Raw genomic sequence first — 17,094 nt, forward strand, 5'->3', positions numbered from 1 at the left:
GAACTCCGCGGAAGGGTTAGTTCCCTCCCCGCTGCTGACCGCATCAGACCTTTGAGTGAGGACCATCCCACTATCCAGGTTGTCTAAGCTCAGGCAAGGGTCTTTATCAGGTTTCCTGGAGCACAGCTCCTGATGCTTGACTCAGCCTGATTACATCCCAATTCTTGCCTTCCCAACAGAGCTTCATGGCTACCCTTCGAGAATATCCTCAAGGGGGAGTTACCTTCCCAAGGTGACCTGAGGAACCTCTGTCACCAGAGCAGAAGTTCAGTCACAGCAGGATTATTCAAATCTGCAGTGGGACATCTCCTCCAACAGGAATCATAATTCAATAAGATACTCAGGATTGCCTGGATGGCTCAGTCGGTTCAGCGTCCGACTCTTGATCTCAGCTCAGGTCTTGGTCTCAGGGTCATGAGTTCAAGCCCCACGCTGGGCTGTGCACGGGGCGTGAAACCTACTTAAAAAAAAAAAAAAAAAAGACACTTGTGTTAGGTTAGAGCAAGCCCCTCTGAGATCTTTTGGTTCAAATGTGAAGCCACTGGGGGAAATCGTGGTGGAAGGAGTGAGGGAAGAAGCATGAAGAAGGGTATGGTCATTTAGCACTTGTCAGTTTATGAAATTACTCACTGTGGAAACTCGGGCAGTACCTTAACGTTTATGAGCCTCCATCCCCCCCCCCCCCCCCCGTAATACTGGTTGATTCTAGCACCGACCTCATGAGAATGGTGTAGGAGTTAAAGGGGATGACTCATGGAAAGCACCTAGCATGGTGCCTTGCACATCATAAATAATAAATACCAGCTAGAACTATCATTACCATTAAGTCACTGCCGTGTTCACGTGTTCGCCGCCCTATCCCAGCGCCTAGAGCGGCCCCTAGCGTACACGAGGCCCTGGGTAAAGCCGCGCTGCCCGCATGACAGTCTTGCCTCTCAGTGATACTTCTGTGTCCCCGTTTGCGGGGGGGGGGGGGGGGGGGGGGAGTGGGGGCGGAGTCCGATGGCGGAAGGGGTGGAGCACAGCGCACGTGCAGGCAGGCGTGTTCTCGCCCAGGCTCCCTCCCAGGCTCTCCGCTCTTTCCTCTCGGTAAAGACAGAACTGGCTCCAGAACCTCAAGCTGGGAAGTTTCTTGTTTGAGTTACTTCTCTGCAGAGTGTTACGAAGAACGTAAACCGTGTGTGAGGAAAGCAAGTTATCGGATATCGAGTCAACACAAATAGATACGAAGTTCTATTTACGGAAATTGTCCTTCGAGGTACAGAAACTGACCTCTATCAAAATGAAACTTGAATGAATTAAATCAAATACGAAGAGACGGGGGTCACGTGGGAGAGTCTAGTCTGGATCCCATGGTTTTACCAAAAAAAGGGCACCGCTAGCAAATGATTGTCAGATCCGTTATGTACCCAACACTGGGCAAGAAGCTGTTGTATACGCTTTCATTATGTAAGAATGAAAGGCCAAGCCCTTGCCCTCTGCTGGCTTACAGTCTGCTTGAAGACTCAGAAGGCACAGCCCCGAAAGTCCGCGCTGGGGGCTGCTAAGCTCCGGTCGTCAGCAGGGGCAGGAGCTCCCTCAAAATTACGGTGGGGATGGGGAAAATCAAGAAAGGTGTGAGATGGGTCCCAAGATCAGTCACTAGAAGCCAAGGAGTGAGGTCAGGAATGAGCAGAGAGTAGTCCTGATAAAGCTGGGAGTCTGTTTGAGAGAGGTTTTCTAGAACAAAAGAGGGGGAAGCCCTGAAAGGCTGCTGGGCAGGGAAGGGATATGTGAATTTGTCCTGATGTCTGACACATTTGCTTCCGCTTTTGAGAGCAGATGCAAGTCTCCACGGCACTTGGGATCGCTGTTGAGTTTCCCTGGTTTTCATTCAGCACGGAGGGCAGAGCTCACTGGGGACAGAGTTGGGACCCAATGAAGGACAAAGATGAGCAAGTGTGGGCCACCTGGGTGGCTCAGTCGGTTAAGCGTCCGACTTCGGCTCAGGTCGTGATCTCACAGTCTGTGGGTTTGAGCCCCGTGTCGGGCTCTGTGCTGACAGCTCAGAGCCTGGAGCCTGCTTCGGATTCTGTGTCTCCCTCTTTCTGCCCCTCCCCAGCTCATGCTCTGTCTCTCTCTCTCTCTCAAAAATAAATAAAAACGTTAAAAATAAACAAATAAAGCTTTTAAATTCCAGTGAGTTAACATACTACACCCGGTGCTCATCACAAGTGCCCTCCTTAATCCCCATCACCTATTTCACCCATCCCCCACCCACCCCCCTGTGGTAACCGTCAGTTTTGTCTCTATAGCTAAGAGTCTCTTTCTTACTTTGCTCCTCTCTCTCTCTTTCCCTTTGTTTGTTTTGTTTCTTAAATTCCATACATGAGTGAAACCATATGGCATCTGTCTTTCTCTGACTGATTTCATTTAGCATTATACTCCCTAGATCCATCCGTGTTGTTGCAAATGGCCAGATGTCGTTCTTTTTTGTGCCCGAGTAATATTCCAGTGTGTGTGTGTGTGTGTGTGTGTGTGTGTGTGTGTGTGTCTGTGTGTGTCTTCTTTATCCATGCATCTATCAATGGACACCTGGGCTTTCCCCATAATTTGACTATTGTAGATAATACTGATATATATATCTGGTGCACCTATCCCTCTGAATTGTATTTTTGTGTTCTTTAGGTAAATACCTACTAGTGTGATTGCTGGATTGTAGGGTCATTGGGCACTTTTTATAAGCCAGGCCCAGGGTTGTTTGTTTTGTGGGGTTTTTTGGTATATTTTTTTCTCATTTGATTCTCCCATATTATTAACCTCCAGTGAGGGATATTTAAATTTCCACATGTGGAAACCATGACCCAGAGAGGCCCCCCAACCATGAAGGGATGAACGCAGGGCTGAACCCTGCTCTCCGTATATCGTCTTCAGCAGCCACACTGCCTCCCCTCATAGTGCTTACATCCCCTTTGAGGATGGGGGTAACACAAAGAAGCCCATCATAGAAAGCCTTTCCTAACTGATGTGTTCACTCTCCTCTTCTTTAGAAACATGTCCCTGAGCTGAGCGGGCACACTCCTAACAGCAGCCGGCGGTTTGCAGCCCAGGCAGCCGGGGGATCCCCAAGGCCGTGAGGAACAAGAACCAGAATGGAGCCCCAGGGTTAGTGCCCGCGGGAGGTGCGCATGCTGGGCTCAGGAGGGAGCGGGGTGCAGAGGCCTGCCGTCCTGCCCACATGGGCGCCCCGGAAGAGGGCAGGGGTCCCCAGAGTTGTGCAGCGCCACTACTGGACTGGAGAGGGTGCCTGCTGAGTCCCTGCGAGGAGCCCCGCTAGGCCGCAACGATGACTGCTGTTTGGGACACCTCGGAGGCCATCCCACAGGGCAAAGAGAAGCCCTAACCGATCCTCGTACCCCAGGGCCGTGGCTGGCGATGTGACTCATCCCCGTGGTCAGGGCGGCGCAGACCCCAGGCAGGGGCGATTCCCGGGGAGGGTCTCACTCTGGGTCCAGCTCCACGCGGCACCATGAACAATAACTTCTGCCGGGCCCTGGTGGACCGGCGGTCCCTGGCGCCCCCCAGCTGCATGCAGTTGGGCGTCGTGCCCCCTCCGCGCCGGGCGCCCCTGCCCCCCGCCGAGCCCCTGGGCAACGTGCCCTTGCTGCTGTACCCAGGCCCGGCCGAGCCGCAGTATTACGACGCCTACGCGGGCGTGTTCCCCTACGTGCCCTTCCCCGGTGCTTTCGGGGTGTACGATTACCCCTTCGAGCCCGCCTTCATCCAGAAGCGCAACGAGCGCGAGCGGCAGCGGGTCAAGTGCGTCAACGAGGGCTACGCGCGCCTCCGCGGCCACCTCCCGGGCGCCCTGGCGGAGAAGCGGCTCAGCAAGGTGGAGACCCTGCGCGCCGCCATCCGCTACATCAAGTACCTGCAGGAGCTGCTGAGCGCGGCCCCCGACGGCGCGCAGCCCGCGGGCTCCCCGTCCGACTGCCCGGGCGACGGCGAGGCCCGGGGGCCCGCCTCCCTGGTGCCCGAGTCGTCCGAGTCTTCCTGCTTCTCCTCCTCCCCTTTCTTTGAGTCGGAGGAATCCAGCCACTGATCGGGGATAGAGGGGGCACCACAGAGACCGGAGGAGCCCCGTCGGAGCAGTGAGGGCGCCGGGCCCCGGGAAGTTGCGGGTGCGCGCCGCGCCAGCTCCAGGCCTCAGGAGGGCAGCCCGGGACGGCCGTCCCTGGATGGGTCTCCGTCTCCGCTTCAGCCCGCGGCGGGGTGGTGCACAACCCGCCGTGGTGGCCCTGCCCCGTCCTCTGTCGCCACAGGCGCAACCCTGTGTCTGCGACTCCCTAGGAGGCCAGCCGGTCTTTGGTTTGGATGAGCCGTGCCCTTGCCGTCCACGAGATGGCCTCAAACACCAGCGTCCACTTTGGGAGCTGGCTTGCCACCCCCGCCTCCCACCCCACCTCGAGAGGAACCCAGAGGCCGCGGCGGAGGCCAGACTACTGCTTGCCCTCGGCCGAGATCGAGATCAGACTTGGGAAGAAGCCCAGAGAGGGCCTTGGTGGCGCCGTCTGGCTTCCCTGATGGAGGGCTAGGATCTACCCCCAGCCCTAACCTCCTGGTGTAGCCTTTTCATATTTCCCACCCCCCGAGGTTGTGTGAGGACTGTGTTTTTTCCCTTCAGCCTGTATCCCTCTGTGGGCAGTGGGACCATATGGCACAGTGTTTGTACCAAGAGGCTAAATAAAAGATTTGTTGGGTTTTGTGATTCCAGCTCATCGTCTACCCCCACGTGCTTTGGTGCCCCTCTCGCATTCCCATTCGCAGCTCAGAGCACTTCCTGTGGGCGGTGTGGGGTGTTCTGTTAGCTTGTGCATTCAACTAACATTGACAGAGCTTTGTGTATACCAGGGAGGGTATCTGGGCGGGGCCAGAGTCCCAGGCATGAGACACAACCCTTGTGCAGTTAGGCGCTGAGGGGAGGGCTTGGGGGAGAAGCCCACGAGGCGCACAGTCTCTGCACAGTGCTGCAGGGGCTGTGCCTGAAGCGTTCATGTTCAAGGTTCTAATGGGGAGCCTTCCATCCCAGTGTGGAGGCGTTAGCTTTCCCTGACATGGGGTGTGCATGGGGTGGGGGGGACTGAACTCTAGCAGCAGGGACTGAGATGGGAGGGGGTGCGGTGTAGTCGTGCCGAACTAGGCCACCCAGCACCTTTTCTGGACGGTGTCAAGGGGCTAGGGAGCGAGGTGTGGGGTGGGGTACTAATCTTGGCAGCAAGGAGCCAGTCTGAAGTTCGGGGCTCCCCATCATAGGCCATCCCCTTCTTGAACCCTCGATTGCCCCAGCCTCGAAGCCCTCCATCCTGTCGCCCGCTGCCCCCATCCCAGGCCCGTGTGAAAGTTCCTTCCGCCACCCCCCTACCAACCTCCTCAGGGACGTATTGGGATGTCACTGGCTGGGCTGGGAAGGAATGACAGCTGCCTGGCCTCAGGAGCTCAGGCCAGGCAGCGGGGAGCCGAGCGGAGGCTAATTTTACTTGCTGGGAGCAGGGGGAGTAATCCTCCTGCCCACGCCCACGGCTGGCTCAGCAGGGCACGCTTGGCCCAGCAGGCTCAGCCGGTCCAGTCCCCAAGGCTGGGGCGCTGGGGACACAGGAAGGAGAGGGCAGCGGGGTGGGGGAACAGGAGACCGCGAGACTGCCAGGGGAGCTATGGAGCCATCCTCACCCCAGGATGAGGGCCTGAGGAAGAAACAGCCCAAGAAGCCCGTTCCTGAGATTCTGCCAAGGCCACCCCGGGCCTTGTTCTGCTTGACCCTCCAGAACCCCCTGAGGAAGGCCTGCATCAACATCGTGGAATGGAAGTATCCTTTAGGGTCCCCAGGGTATCAGGGAGAGCGTGTGTAATGTGGGAGAGGGAGACCGGGTATGGGCACAGATCACGAGATTGGGGGCCGGGGAGACTGGGGGCTTGGAGATGGGGCGAACTCCACAGAATGACATAAGGAGCCTTTGGGAAGGAAGCCTTCAGTTGAGGGGGAAGGGAGCGGCAGAACTCTCGAGGCTCCTGAGGCCTGAGTGCACCGCCCAAGGCCCAGTGACAGCCCTAGGACCATCTACAACAGGAGCCAGGGTTGGGGGAGGGGCGGTTCACAGGTGTGCCCAAGTCACATTGTCATGGGGCTCCCCTGCGGGGTTTGAAGCAACAGTCTCATTTTGACACAGCTAGGAGAGAAAAAAGTGGCGGCCTCTGTAAGAAAATTCTTCCCCTTGGTGGGAGAGTGTGAAAGCAAAGAGATTGCTGGGTGAGGGGAGGCTGGCTGGGGCTGGAGTTGGGGGAGAAATGGCCTTGAACAAAGGGCTGCTGTGAGGGGCTCCCGGCAGTGGCTAAGAGGCCTGGCAGTTTTAGCTCAGACATACCAGCCTGGGGCCAGGGACTTGCGATCCCTTTCTATGTTTGCAGTAGCTCTGAGGGGAAGACCGATGAAAATATCTGGGTTATTTGGGGAAGGGAGGAAGGAGATTGGGGGGAGGGGCTATGTCAAGTGCCTTCTCAGAGAGAGGTCAGGAATATTTGAAATATTTCTGTAGGGTTCTGGAAGACTAGGCTCCCACCAGCTGTTCCCTAGAAGAAAGGAGAATAAGGGATAATTGGAAAGATAAGAAAAACATGGGGCCGGTTGGAATAGTTGGGGTCGGCGTCAGCTCTGCTCCCCACAGCTGCACCTGGTGACGTGGAACCTCTCGCTGCCTCTCCCTGTGGCCCATCTCCCGTGAGATCGGGTTTCCCCGGGTGGGTTCTCTCTCCTCCAACCTCCGCTCCTCCACGCCTCCTCCTCTGCTGGCCTCTGCCCCTGTGGCCAGCCTCTTCTCAAACACTGGAGGGAAGAGAGTGGGGTTGTCAGTCCAGACCTTCTCCACAAGCGTGCCTCCCACCCCACAACCTGTCCCCACCTCCACCACTGACCACGCCCCTCCTTCCCTTTCCCTCCTCTCCTTCCACACCCGCTTTCCAACGGCTCAGCCTATCCGGTTGGCTGTACGGCTCACCCACAAGGAATGGGCGTGGGGTGCCCCCTGGAAACCGGCCCCGTGAAGCGGTGGGTGAGCCTGGAAGGGAGGGGTGAGTGAGTGCGAGTAGGAGCACGGCTGCTCAGTTGGGTTATCTAGTCCTTCCTCTGGCTGCAAGGCTCGGGTGCTATCTCGGCATCCTCCCCTTTCCCTGTCCTGCCCTGTGGATACTCAGCCCCCAGCCTCCCTTGCCAGTTCTCTGAGTGGGCCCCCCAGGTTGTCTGGCCGGAATCTCAGAAGGTCATGGCTCCTCAGGAGCAGGGCAGGTAGGGTTGGGGGATGGGCAGGCGCTTACAGCGGGGCATTAAGACTCCAGCCAGGAACCAGAGCTTCGAGGTCCCAGCAGGTCTAAATGGAAGTCACCTGTTCCGGAGGAGAATGTACAACCTGCAGGAGAGCAGGGAAGGAGCAACATGGGCCCATCAGCCTGGCTTTACATTCCTAGTCCAGACGGACCTTCAGGGCTCTGGTCCCCTTGACTGCACCAGTCCGACGCCTCACTCGAGGGCTCTCCTTAACCCTGGCACCAGACCCTTCGAGACAATCATCTTGCTCACCATCTTTGCCAACTGTGTGGCCCTGGCTGTGTACCTGCCCATGCCTGAAGATGACAACAACACTCTCAACCTTGGTCTGGTAAGACAGGTCTTCCCACCCCCCTCCTGTGGGCCTGCAGCCCCAGGCTCAGGGAGGCCCCCCTGGTGAACGGCATGCTGGTGGATGATGCCAGAGCCTCAGTCTAGCTCCCAGCCACCTGCAGGGCTGGCTGAGTGACTCAAGAGCTTTGCAGGCTACACCTGCTAATTCTGGATTCTGTAATATTACCATCCAGCCCTGAGCAAGGGCCCAGGCACTGTGCTGGGCATCTGATGAGAGTAAGCTTCTAAAATCCTCCCGGCAACCCCATAAAGTAGTCCCATTTGACAGATGTGGAAACTGAGGCTTAGTAAGGTCAGCTCCTGAGCAATGGAGGCAGAAGGCTAGTTTCCCTTTCCTGGATATAAGCCAGAAGAAACTTGCTTCCTGGGAGAGTGGGATCTAGGAATCCCAAGAGACCACGTTTTAGACCTCTATACCACTTTTCTCCTCACCCCTTCACCAGTAACACAGACACAGAACCATAAAATGCCAGATCTAGGAGGGATTTGTCCTATCTTCTCCCTGCCTCACTGGTTTGTGGATGAGAAAATGGAGCCCTAGGGAGTAAAAGGGCTGATTTTACTCAACAGCTAGAGAATAGTAAGCATGGTTACCATTTGTCGTGTGCTTACTAGATGCCAGGTTCTATGCTAAATATTTTACATTATTGTCTTACTTAATCCGCAGAAGTATCCCTGTGAGGTAACAACATTAAAGCCATGTAAAAGACAAGGCAACTGAGGCAGAGAGTTTGGGTACCTTGCTCGGGATCACCCCACATGCAGGTCCTGCCCATAGGGTCTCAAACTCAGGCCTCTCTGACTTGAGGGCCTGCCTTTGTGACAGCTGTGTTGCTAATGTGGTAACAGCATGAAGACTTCTAGGGGAATCCCTCACAGAAACAGTGCTCTCAGGCCCACGAGGGGACAGGACAATGGACCCGCCATTTCAACAGGTTTTTTCCTGCATTTATACCACGGGGGAGGAGGGGGGGGGGAGGGCAATTAACATGCATCCAGGGCCTGAAACAAAGGTATTTCTCTTTGCCTCTCCTTTATGCCGGTTTCCATGGGAATCTATCTTGAGCTGGCGAGAAGCTGGGATTTTAAGTGTGTGCTTGGCTATAAACAGAAAAAACTCTGAGCTCCTGCGTGTGGAAGGAAAGTGAGACAAAATGTGGGCAGGACTGCAACTGAGGCTGGGAGGGGCCTTCCACAAGGCAGACCCAGTGTTCAGTGTTCCTGAATCTAGGAGGGCTCTGGGTCCACCCCACTCTTCAGGACTTCATATCTGGGGGCCTTAGTTTTATTTCAACTCCTTAAGAAGTTGGTTACTTTCAAAAGAAATTGCCCTCTGGAGGTTATTAAATTACGCCTTACTGGGTCTGTCCTCTTCCATCTTGAAACAAAATGGCTGCCCTAACAATTTCACGCAGTCCTGTGTGCTTTTCCCTTTAGCTTGTGGGCTGGAGTTACAACGCCTCGGGTAAGGTCTAGAGTGCATAAACACAGGATAATAAATCACCTGGAAGAGGAAGAACTAACCAGAAACCTTTCCAAAGCAGCGAATACCCCTCAACTGTCAAAGTTGGACAGGCTATTAATAGTCAGTGAGGGATCCTGATCTGATCCCTTTGGGGTAAAGCCCAGAGAGGGTAGGTGATGCTCAAAGTCACACAGCCAGCTTCTAGCGGTGGATTCCTCACTCCTACTTGTCAATTATATGTTCATCTCCGCATAATCCAGCAGGAGGGAAATGAGAGGAGTTAGACCAGAAGGACAGGAAATCAGACATTTATCTCTCTCTTACCCTATTGCCTGCTTTTGTAGGTATCTGAGAAAGGTTAGGGACTTCCCAGTCATCCAAAATAACCCATATTTTTTAAGAAGGGAGTCCCAAGGACCAATTCTTCATTAGCATTCTCACTCATTTTACAAATATTTATTTAGTGCCCATTATATCCCTGGTACATACTGGGGATAAGATTGGGAACCAAGTAGACCTAGTTTCTGTCTTCATGGGCCTTAATTAATTAAACCAATTAAAATGATGATAATTAAACCAGTTACACAAGTATCTGAATTGAAAAGGGAAATCTATAAGGTTTGGGACACTATGATATTGCACTGGAGGAAAACCTATTCCCTCCCAGAGGATGGGATGTTTTCCCTGAGATGTGAAGGACGAGGACAGGGCCAACTTTCATGTGCATGTGACCTGTGCAGTCCCTCCGGGGCCTGCATTCAGAAGGACCCCATGGTTGGGGTTTAATGATCCGTGGGTATAGCACTGAAAATTTAAATAATTTCATCTCTAAATCCATATTTTGTGAGCGAAGACCAGTGAGATCATGGTACGTGCATGAGTAGCTTGGAGCCACGGCTCACTCACATTTCGCCCTCTGCCACCTCCTACCCCCTTCTCACCTCAAAAGACAGACACCGCTCATTCTCTCCCTGCCGGTGCCCTGGGCCAGGGTCAGGGTTGGATACATGCGGTCTATCTTCGGTGTCTCAAGACAGGGCATGGCAATGGCTGTCCCCACCCTGGGCTGACGGTTCCGCGGCCCATTCAGCGAATGATCGCTGGGTGGAGCCTGTGGCTGATCCCTCGACCACATCAAGCACACAGACATCCCCTGTGTCTCTTGGAGCAGAGGTGGCCATATCCACCCTTGTGTGCTTCCTTCCTGTCCACCTTGGGTGGAGGCAGCAAGCCCGTGGGAAGGGAGATGCCTGTCTCCACTTTCCCACCTCTGGCCGAGACACAGGATGTCTGGCTGCTGGATGGTGTGTGTGGGGGGAACCTGGCAGCTGGTGGGAGAAGCCTGGAGGAGGTCATGGAGGAGGACGGGAGTGCCTGTGAGGGTCTGCCCTTGTGCCTTACAACATTAAATAGGCAATAAAAAACCAAAAACCACCATGACAGATTGAAAAAGAAACCATGGACGGAAGGAAAAAGCTTTGCATTTTGATACCTTCAATGGCATTTATTTCCGACTTTTTGGACAAAGGGCCCTACAGTTTTTCATTTCGTACTGGGCCTGTCGATCATGTAGCTGGTCCTGGAGGAGGGGTCGGGGCACCGGGGAGAGGTTATAGAAGGCTCAGCAGGGAAGCCCCATGAGCAAAGGGCTGGAGGCAAGAGATTGAGAGAGGAGTTTGGGACTTAGAAGAATCTCTCAAGCTACCATGTAGAGGGTAGACTGGAACGCGGTGCGATGTGGGAAGCAGGGAGAGGGAGGAAGAGGTCATGAAGTTGTCCAGGCAGGAAACAGGGGAGACTAGACTTGAGGCATGATGCATAAGAGGGTGACGTTGAGAGACAGGAGACGGCTCAGTGGGACCTGGTGACTGCGGGATGTAGGGACGGACGCATGGGGGAGGGGAAGAAGACAAGGATGACACTTGGGTTTCAGAGTGGGTGCCAGAGCAGATGGCGGTATCACTTACCAAGACAGGCAACACCGGGGGAGGAGCAGGCCGAGGTGGGAGGGAGGGCTACAGTGATTTTAATTTCCGACACGTGGAGATACAGGTGCCCACGTTCACCGGGCAATGGGCTTTGCAGGTCTGAGCATTTGATGGGTGAGAGGTGGGGGGCAGGGCTGGTCAGGGGGCAGGAAGGGCTTCCCACGGTTGACTTGTGTGCAAACAGAGTCAGGGGGCAGCTGGCACCCCCGATTGTGGGAAAGAAATCCTGACACTTGTCCGTGAAGCAGGCTCCCGTGGAAGGTCTGGGTGCTTCTCCAGGAGCTTTCTCCTACTCTCCATCTCCTTCCCCCCTGCTTTCGCTGCAGGTGATGGACTGGTGCTGAGGTACCCCCCCCCCCGACTCTGCCTGTTCTGTGTCAGTGGGGAAACCTGGGTCCTCCCTGAACAGAAGGGGAAACTGAGGCCCTTGCCCAGAGAGGGCAGGGGAGTTCTGGGGAGACACAGTGGGTCAGAGGATGGCAAGAAGAAGATCCAGGATGCTCATGTCTTGGCCAGCTATGTAGCATCATGGCGGAGGGGGAAATGGTCTCTGAAATCAGCCAGGTTGGGGAAGCAGCGTGGTGGTTAAGAATGGGTCCTAAGGCTACAATGTATGTTTTCTTTTTTTTATAAAAATTTTTTTTAATGTTTTTATTTATTTTTGAGACAGAGAGAGACAGAGCATGAGCAGGGGAGGGGCAGAGAGAGAGGGAGACACAGAATCCGAAGCAGGCTCCAGGCTCTGAGCTGTCAGCACAGAGCCCGATGCGGGGCTCTAACCCACGAACTGAGAGATCATGAGCTGAGCCGAAGTTGGACACTTAACCGACTGAGCTACCCAGGAGCCCCTACAATGTATGTTTTCTAGTCCAGAACCATTGATATACTAGCTGTGTGATCTTGGGCATGTTATTTAACTTCTTTGCACCCTAGGTCCCCTCATTTGTAAGATGGGGATGACATCATACACTTCAGAGAAGTTACTAGATGAGGCACCACTGTGCCTCAGAGTGGGCTCCCCAGTCACCAAGCCCTGATCCCAGAGACCCTTGGGTTGTTCTAGGGTATGACCAAAGGAGTATTTCAGATAAAAAAATTCCCCTTTCCTCCACCCACTGTCTGTCCCTGATGTCTCTTTAATGCTTCATTTTCACTCCTTGAAACATCCAGCTTATCTGAATGGCTTTCCTGTCCACCCCCAACCCCATCCTGCAGCAAACTGTCCTCCTCCTCCTCCTCCTCCTCCTCCTCCTCCTCCTCCTCCTCTTCCTTGACAGCAACATCTGGTATTTGTCGAACATTTGCATCGTACAGGTTCTGTTCTAATGCTTTATATGCATTATCTCATGTATTGCCCACAACAGCCCCACAAGGCAGGTAGTACTACTTTTCTCCTTTTTACAGAAGAATAAACTGAGGCACAGAGACTGGGTGCACATACCCGCTCGGCTATCTGGGCGGGCCCGTACCCTTTGTGGGGCATCTTGATGTGGCCTTCTGGACAGCGGAGGACAGAGGATGATGACCATCCCTGCTCCCCTGGGGACTGGTACAGGAAGGCGTCCCACGAGAGCAGCCCCCAGCCCCTCACTGTAAGTCTGCTTTCTCCTGATTGTGAAGCTGTTGCCTGCCCAGGCCAGAATGGACACACAGAGCATCCAGCCCGAGGCTCTGCCTGGGCTGGACTCCTCTTGCCCAAGAGAGAAGCCTGCCTTAGGCTTGGGAAGCCTGTGTCTAACACAGCCCTGTCCCGGAATTCTCCCTGGAGAGTAAAAGCCTGGGGATGCGGGACACAGAGGGGCACTGCTTGTCAGCGAAGCAGGAGGAGAGAAGAGACACAGAGTCACCACTGGGGCCAGCAAAAGGGCAGTGAGATGTCCAAGGGCAGTTGGAAGCCAAGACCAGAGTGCAGTGCCCTAGACCCTGAACCCAAACCAAGACCTTCTAAAGCCAGCTCTGCCCCTTGAAGCCCCACTTGCTCCCTGAGGTCTGAAGCAACGCTGATCCTAGGAGGTCCCCCTGCCTGAGTTAAAGGGGACTTTGGGAGGGTCACCATTCCAACCTAGACCGGCCCGAGGGGACCCACATGGAAAAGCAACAAGAGTCACAGTTACTAATTACTGGGCACAGACTGGAAACTGATTGCTCTGGCTACATTATCTCACTTCGGCCACAGAGCAATCCTGTGTCCAAGGAGACTTTTCAATCAGTGCAAACATGACTGATTACAATAAAGAAGGAACACACGTTAAAGATCAGTTCCCCTCAGCCCAAACAGGAGGGTAAAGCTGATTCAAAGAGAATTAGCGGAACAGAAGTATATGATAGTGGAGAAAGAAATGATGGAATAAAATTGCCAGGTTGGTTATCAAGCTAGCTGACGTCCACCGGGCAGTAAAATAGTAACCTACTGGGGTTATCTTTTCTAGCAGGCAGAAATCATTTGCAGCTCTACAGGACAGAACAGTGAGAGGGGAACCAGTATATTCTCCCAGGTCAATGGTTTCCAAGGGCGAGGGAAAGGAGGGAGACAGTTTGGTGGGGACCGTGCCCACACTACTGGCATCTACTGGTAGAGGCCAGGGATGCTGCTAAGCATCCTGCAAAGCACAGGAGGGCCCCCTCCCACCAAAAAAGAGTTATCCAGCTTGAAATGTGAATAAGGCTGGGGCTGATAAACTTTGTCCTAGATAATTAAATAATCCTTGGCCAGGCCTGTTATGAAATGCTCCAACATGGCGTTACAAGGACGCGGTGACCTCCGTTTGCCTGATTTCTAAGTTCTGGATGATTTTTGGTAGCACCAGTCGGGTAGGCCTTGGTGCTGCCCAGCACAGGGCCAGGCCAGCGGGATTCGGCCTTTCAGCCTGTCCCTGGCGTCGGCACCCCCGGCCTCCCTGTCCCTGGACCTTTGAGAGCACTGCGCCCACCCCTGCCACCCCTCCCGTGTCAGCAGACTCGGCCAGGCCCCTGGTACATTCCTGGGGTTCCGGTTGCCGTGCGGTCTTATGCACAAGGCTGCAGCCTAAGCCTCTGGCAAGCAGGGCAGTTGTTTTTTTATAGGGTTTGGAATGTGCCCGCCAACTCCCGCGGCCAGCAGCCCACTCTACGCACCATCTGGGGAGGCTCCGGCCTCAGATGGACCCTGGCTCTGGCCTTGCCCTTCAGAGATCCGGGACCTGTTGGGCACCGGTGACCGAGCCTGGGTCACCGTACGAGGGTCTGGCAAAGTACAATCAAAGCCTGCCTTTCAGCCTCACCTCGGAGCCTGCCCTGGCCCACTGCAGGGACTCTGCTCCCCTTCCGGGGAGTTAGCACTCCCCACCCCTCGTCTGAGCCCCTCACATGAGGGCAGGGCTGAGGACAGGGAGGTAGTGAACAACGAAAGCTTTGAAGGAAACTTGGGCACCCTATGGGGGAGTCATGGGGAACGTGAGGTTTCAAGTCAGACAAACCTGCCTCCACCCTGGACCTTGGCTGGCAGCTTCCTAAGCTCTCTGAGCCTCAGTCACCTCACCAGGGACCACGATGGGTCCTTTCAGAACTCTTACATTGATGAGGGCGAGGGCATCATGTCCCACACAACACGGGAGTTGTTCAGTTGTCATTCTTTTCCTTCCCTGCCTGACCAGCACTCCCAGACCACAGCCAAGGGGCAAGGGCAGACCTGGGCCGGGGCGGGGGAGGCAGGGGCAGGCAGGATCTGAGACCAGCATGGCCTAGTGGTTGGGACCACTGACCCTGGAATTAACCTGTCTGGATTCACATTATGGCTCTGCCACATAGCAGCTGTGTGACCCCAGAGAAATCACATAACCTCTCTGTGCTTCAGTTTCCTTATCTGTAAAATGAGGGTAGGAGTACCTCCCTTGCACAGTTCCCGTGAGATTGAAATGTAATGTATGTGGCTAGGATATAGCCTGGCACATACATGGGTACTTAATAAACCTCAGCGAATAGCTAATGTTATCATGATTACCCGAGACAGTACTGGTCTCCCACCCTCTCGCATGGTGGGCTTTCCCCTCGTCCCCCCTCCATCACCTCCACTACAAGCGTGCGGCTCCTCCTGCTACCCTCAGCTCCACGGTCTTGCTAGGGTAGAAAGCCCTGGCATGTCTGACCCCCCTAGACCGGGGGGAGCCCGGTTCTCCCCTGTGGGAAGGGAGGGGGGAAGTATGATGGCAGGAGAGACCCACTCAGATCACATCTAGTTGGGTAAGACTCCATCGGCCTAAATATAGCCACGTTCCTCACTCCTCAATGGGTCATTTTCCAAACCTGGAGGCTGAGGTGGTCATGGAGACACATGCCAGGACCCTGGATACCCCTTGAATGGTGTGGCCACCGGCCACCAGGCTGGCTTAGCAGAAAAGCCGTTGACTCAGTCCCAGCAGGTGGGACTAGCCCTTTGGGCCTCGGGCACCCAGCTTCCCTCTCTGAGCCCAACTCTCTTCATCCGGGAAGTAGGAAAAACAGCGTAGCAGGACTGAACCTTCGTCCACAACTAAGGTGCTCAGGAAATGTCATCCTTTTTCCTAGAAATCGACTTTAATCTGGATTCTGAGCCCATGTCCCTCTGGATGGGGAGATCTTCACCTGTAGTTATTCTTGGGTTAGGGTTAGTCGGCCTGCCTGCCCTGGCCTGGAGCCAGGCCTGTGTCTCAGGCAGTGCTAAGGGCCTGGGGTCACCAGTGCTCTGTCCGCCCTGGAGGAGACCTGTTTTTCCAGTCCCACATTCCCCTCAGGTTCACCCTCCACTGTCTCCATGCAAAGTTTAAGGGGCAGGAATCCTTGGCAAGGTGAGACCCTGCTTTCCTGGGGCTCCCTGGGGCCTCTTCCCAGACCCTGCCACATCTTTAGGGCACTATGAGGACACAGACCCCAGACCAGATCTAACATTGGGGCCTCTCGGCCCTGGGGTGAGTCTCTGTTTCACTTGTGAGTCAGCCCTCTCTCTTCAACCCCTTTTTCCACATGGTGGGTTCAGGCTTAGAAAACAAAGGCCTGGGGCCCTGGCCCAAACGTCTCCTGGGGCAGGAGGCCCAGCACTGCTGTCTGCTTCAGGGAGCGAGAAAGGGGATGAATCCGGGAGGAAAACAATCATTAATGTCATGAAAGTATCTCATAACCGCAGCACCCACCAGCCTGCTGGGAACACTTACCGTGAGGCCCCCAGGCATGAAGGCATGTGCGAGGAGGCCCGCACGGAGCCCCGCCTCACCCAGCCTGTGCTCCCTACACACACACCGGGTTCCCTCTCCCTCCGCCAAACCCGCTTTGGCTCCTTGAAGCAAGTGTACCTTAAAGAGTTAACAACAACTATGAATGAATGGCCTCCCACCAGTAGGATTTGTATCCTAAGGGATCACCATGGGTTGAGCCTCAGGAAGGAGACTCAGGCACAGGAGATGAGGCCCGGCAGTGGCAGGAGGCCTCTGGCTCTTCTGTCAGCCCTGCTCTAGGCTATGGTTCTTTCTGAGCCCTCCAAGGGGGGCGCAGGGGGCCCGGGAGACTGGAGTCCAGTCCAGCCTTCCTGCAGGCTACAGTGTTGGGGCAGGGATATGGAGGGAGACGGTATGCTAACAGTTGCTTCTGTGGTCCCAGACAGGGTCCAGCCAGCTCCCACCCTCTTCCGTCAACGCCTAGCACATGCCGGTGGGGGGAGCAGGTCCGTGGCAGGACTGGCTGCCCCTCATAGATGGAGGATAGCCTGGAAATAGAGGCAGTAGGAGGGCGAGGGGACTGCAGTCTAACCCCTGCCTTTTCCAGCCCAGGACTTTGGGAGTGTCCAGCTCCAACGCCCCCAGGAACAGGTGCAAGGGCTGTGGTCGGGACCATACTCCGGGGAAGGCCAGTTAGAGGTCTGTCTGTGGAGAGACGAGAATTCTCTTGAAGGGGATTGTGGCAGTGAAGGCACTTGTAGGAAGCTG

The 17,094-nt window shown here is 55.0% G+C and overlaps 2 protein-coding genes across 3 annotated transcripts in view; both read left to right on the top strand.

Moving 5' to 3' along the window:
- Positions 1-2,620: 2,620 nt before the first annotated feature.
- Positions 2,621-4,623, top strand: ASCL5 (achaete-scute family bHLH transcription factor 5). The gene has a single exon (XM_019431036.2). The coding sequence runs from the start codon at positions 3,509-3,511 to the stop codon at positions 4,079-4,081; it is 573 nt and encodes a 190-aa protein (XP_019286581.1). The 5' UTR covers positions 2,621-3,508; the 3' UTR covers positions 4,082-4,623.
- Positions 4,624-5,593: 970 nt separating this feature from the next.
- Positions 5,594-17,094, top strand: part of CACNA1S (calcium voltage-gated channel subunit alpha1 S) — a 65,353-nt gene continuing 53,852 nt past the window's right edge. For both annotated transcript variants that reach the window (XM_019431049.2, XM_053909080.1), the window contains exons 1-2: positions 5,594-5,842; positions 7,580-7,685. In XM_019431049.2, coding sequence (XP_019286594.2) covers positions 5,691-5,842; positions 7,580-7,685 — 258 coding nt within the window. In that variant the 5' untranslated portion in view covers positions 5,594-5,690. The remainder of the gene's footprint in view (positions 5,843-7,579; positions 7,686-17,094) is intronic.

Source organism: Panthera pardus, unplaced genomic scaffold (assembly GCF_024362965.1).
Source record: "Panthera pardus isolate Hobbes unplaced genomic scaffold, ASM2436296v1 HiC_scaffold_21, whole genome shotgun sequence".
In the NCBI taxonomy this organism is placed as follows: domain Eukaryota; kingdom Metazoa; phylum Chordata; class Mammalia; order Carnivora; family Felidae; genus Panthera; species Panthera pardus.

Excerpts from the sequence above, each read along its gene's own strand:
- ASCL5 (XM_019431036.2), top strand. The coding sequence starts at position 3,509 with ATGAACAATAACTTCTGCCGGGCCCTGGTGGACCGGCGGTCCCTGGCG.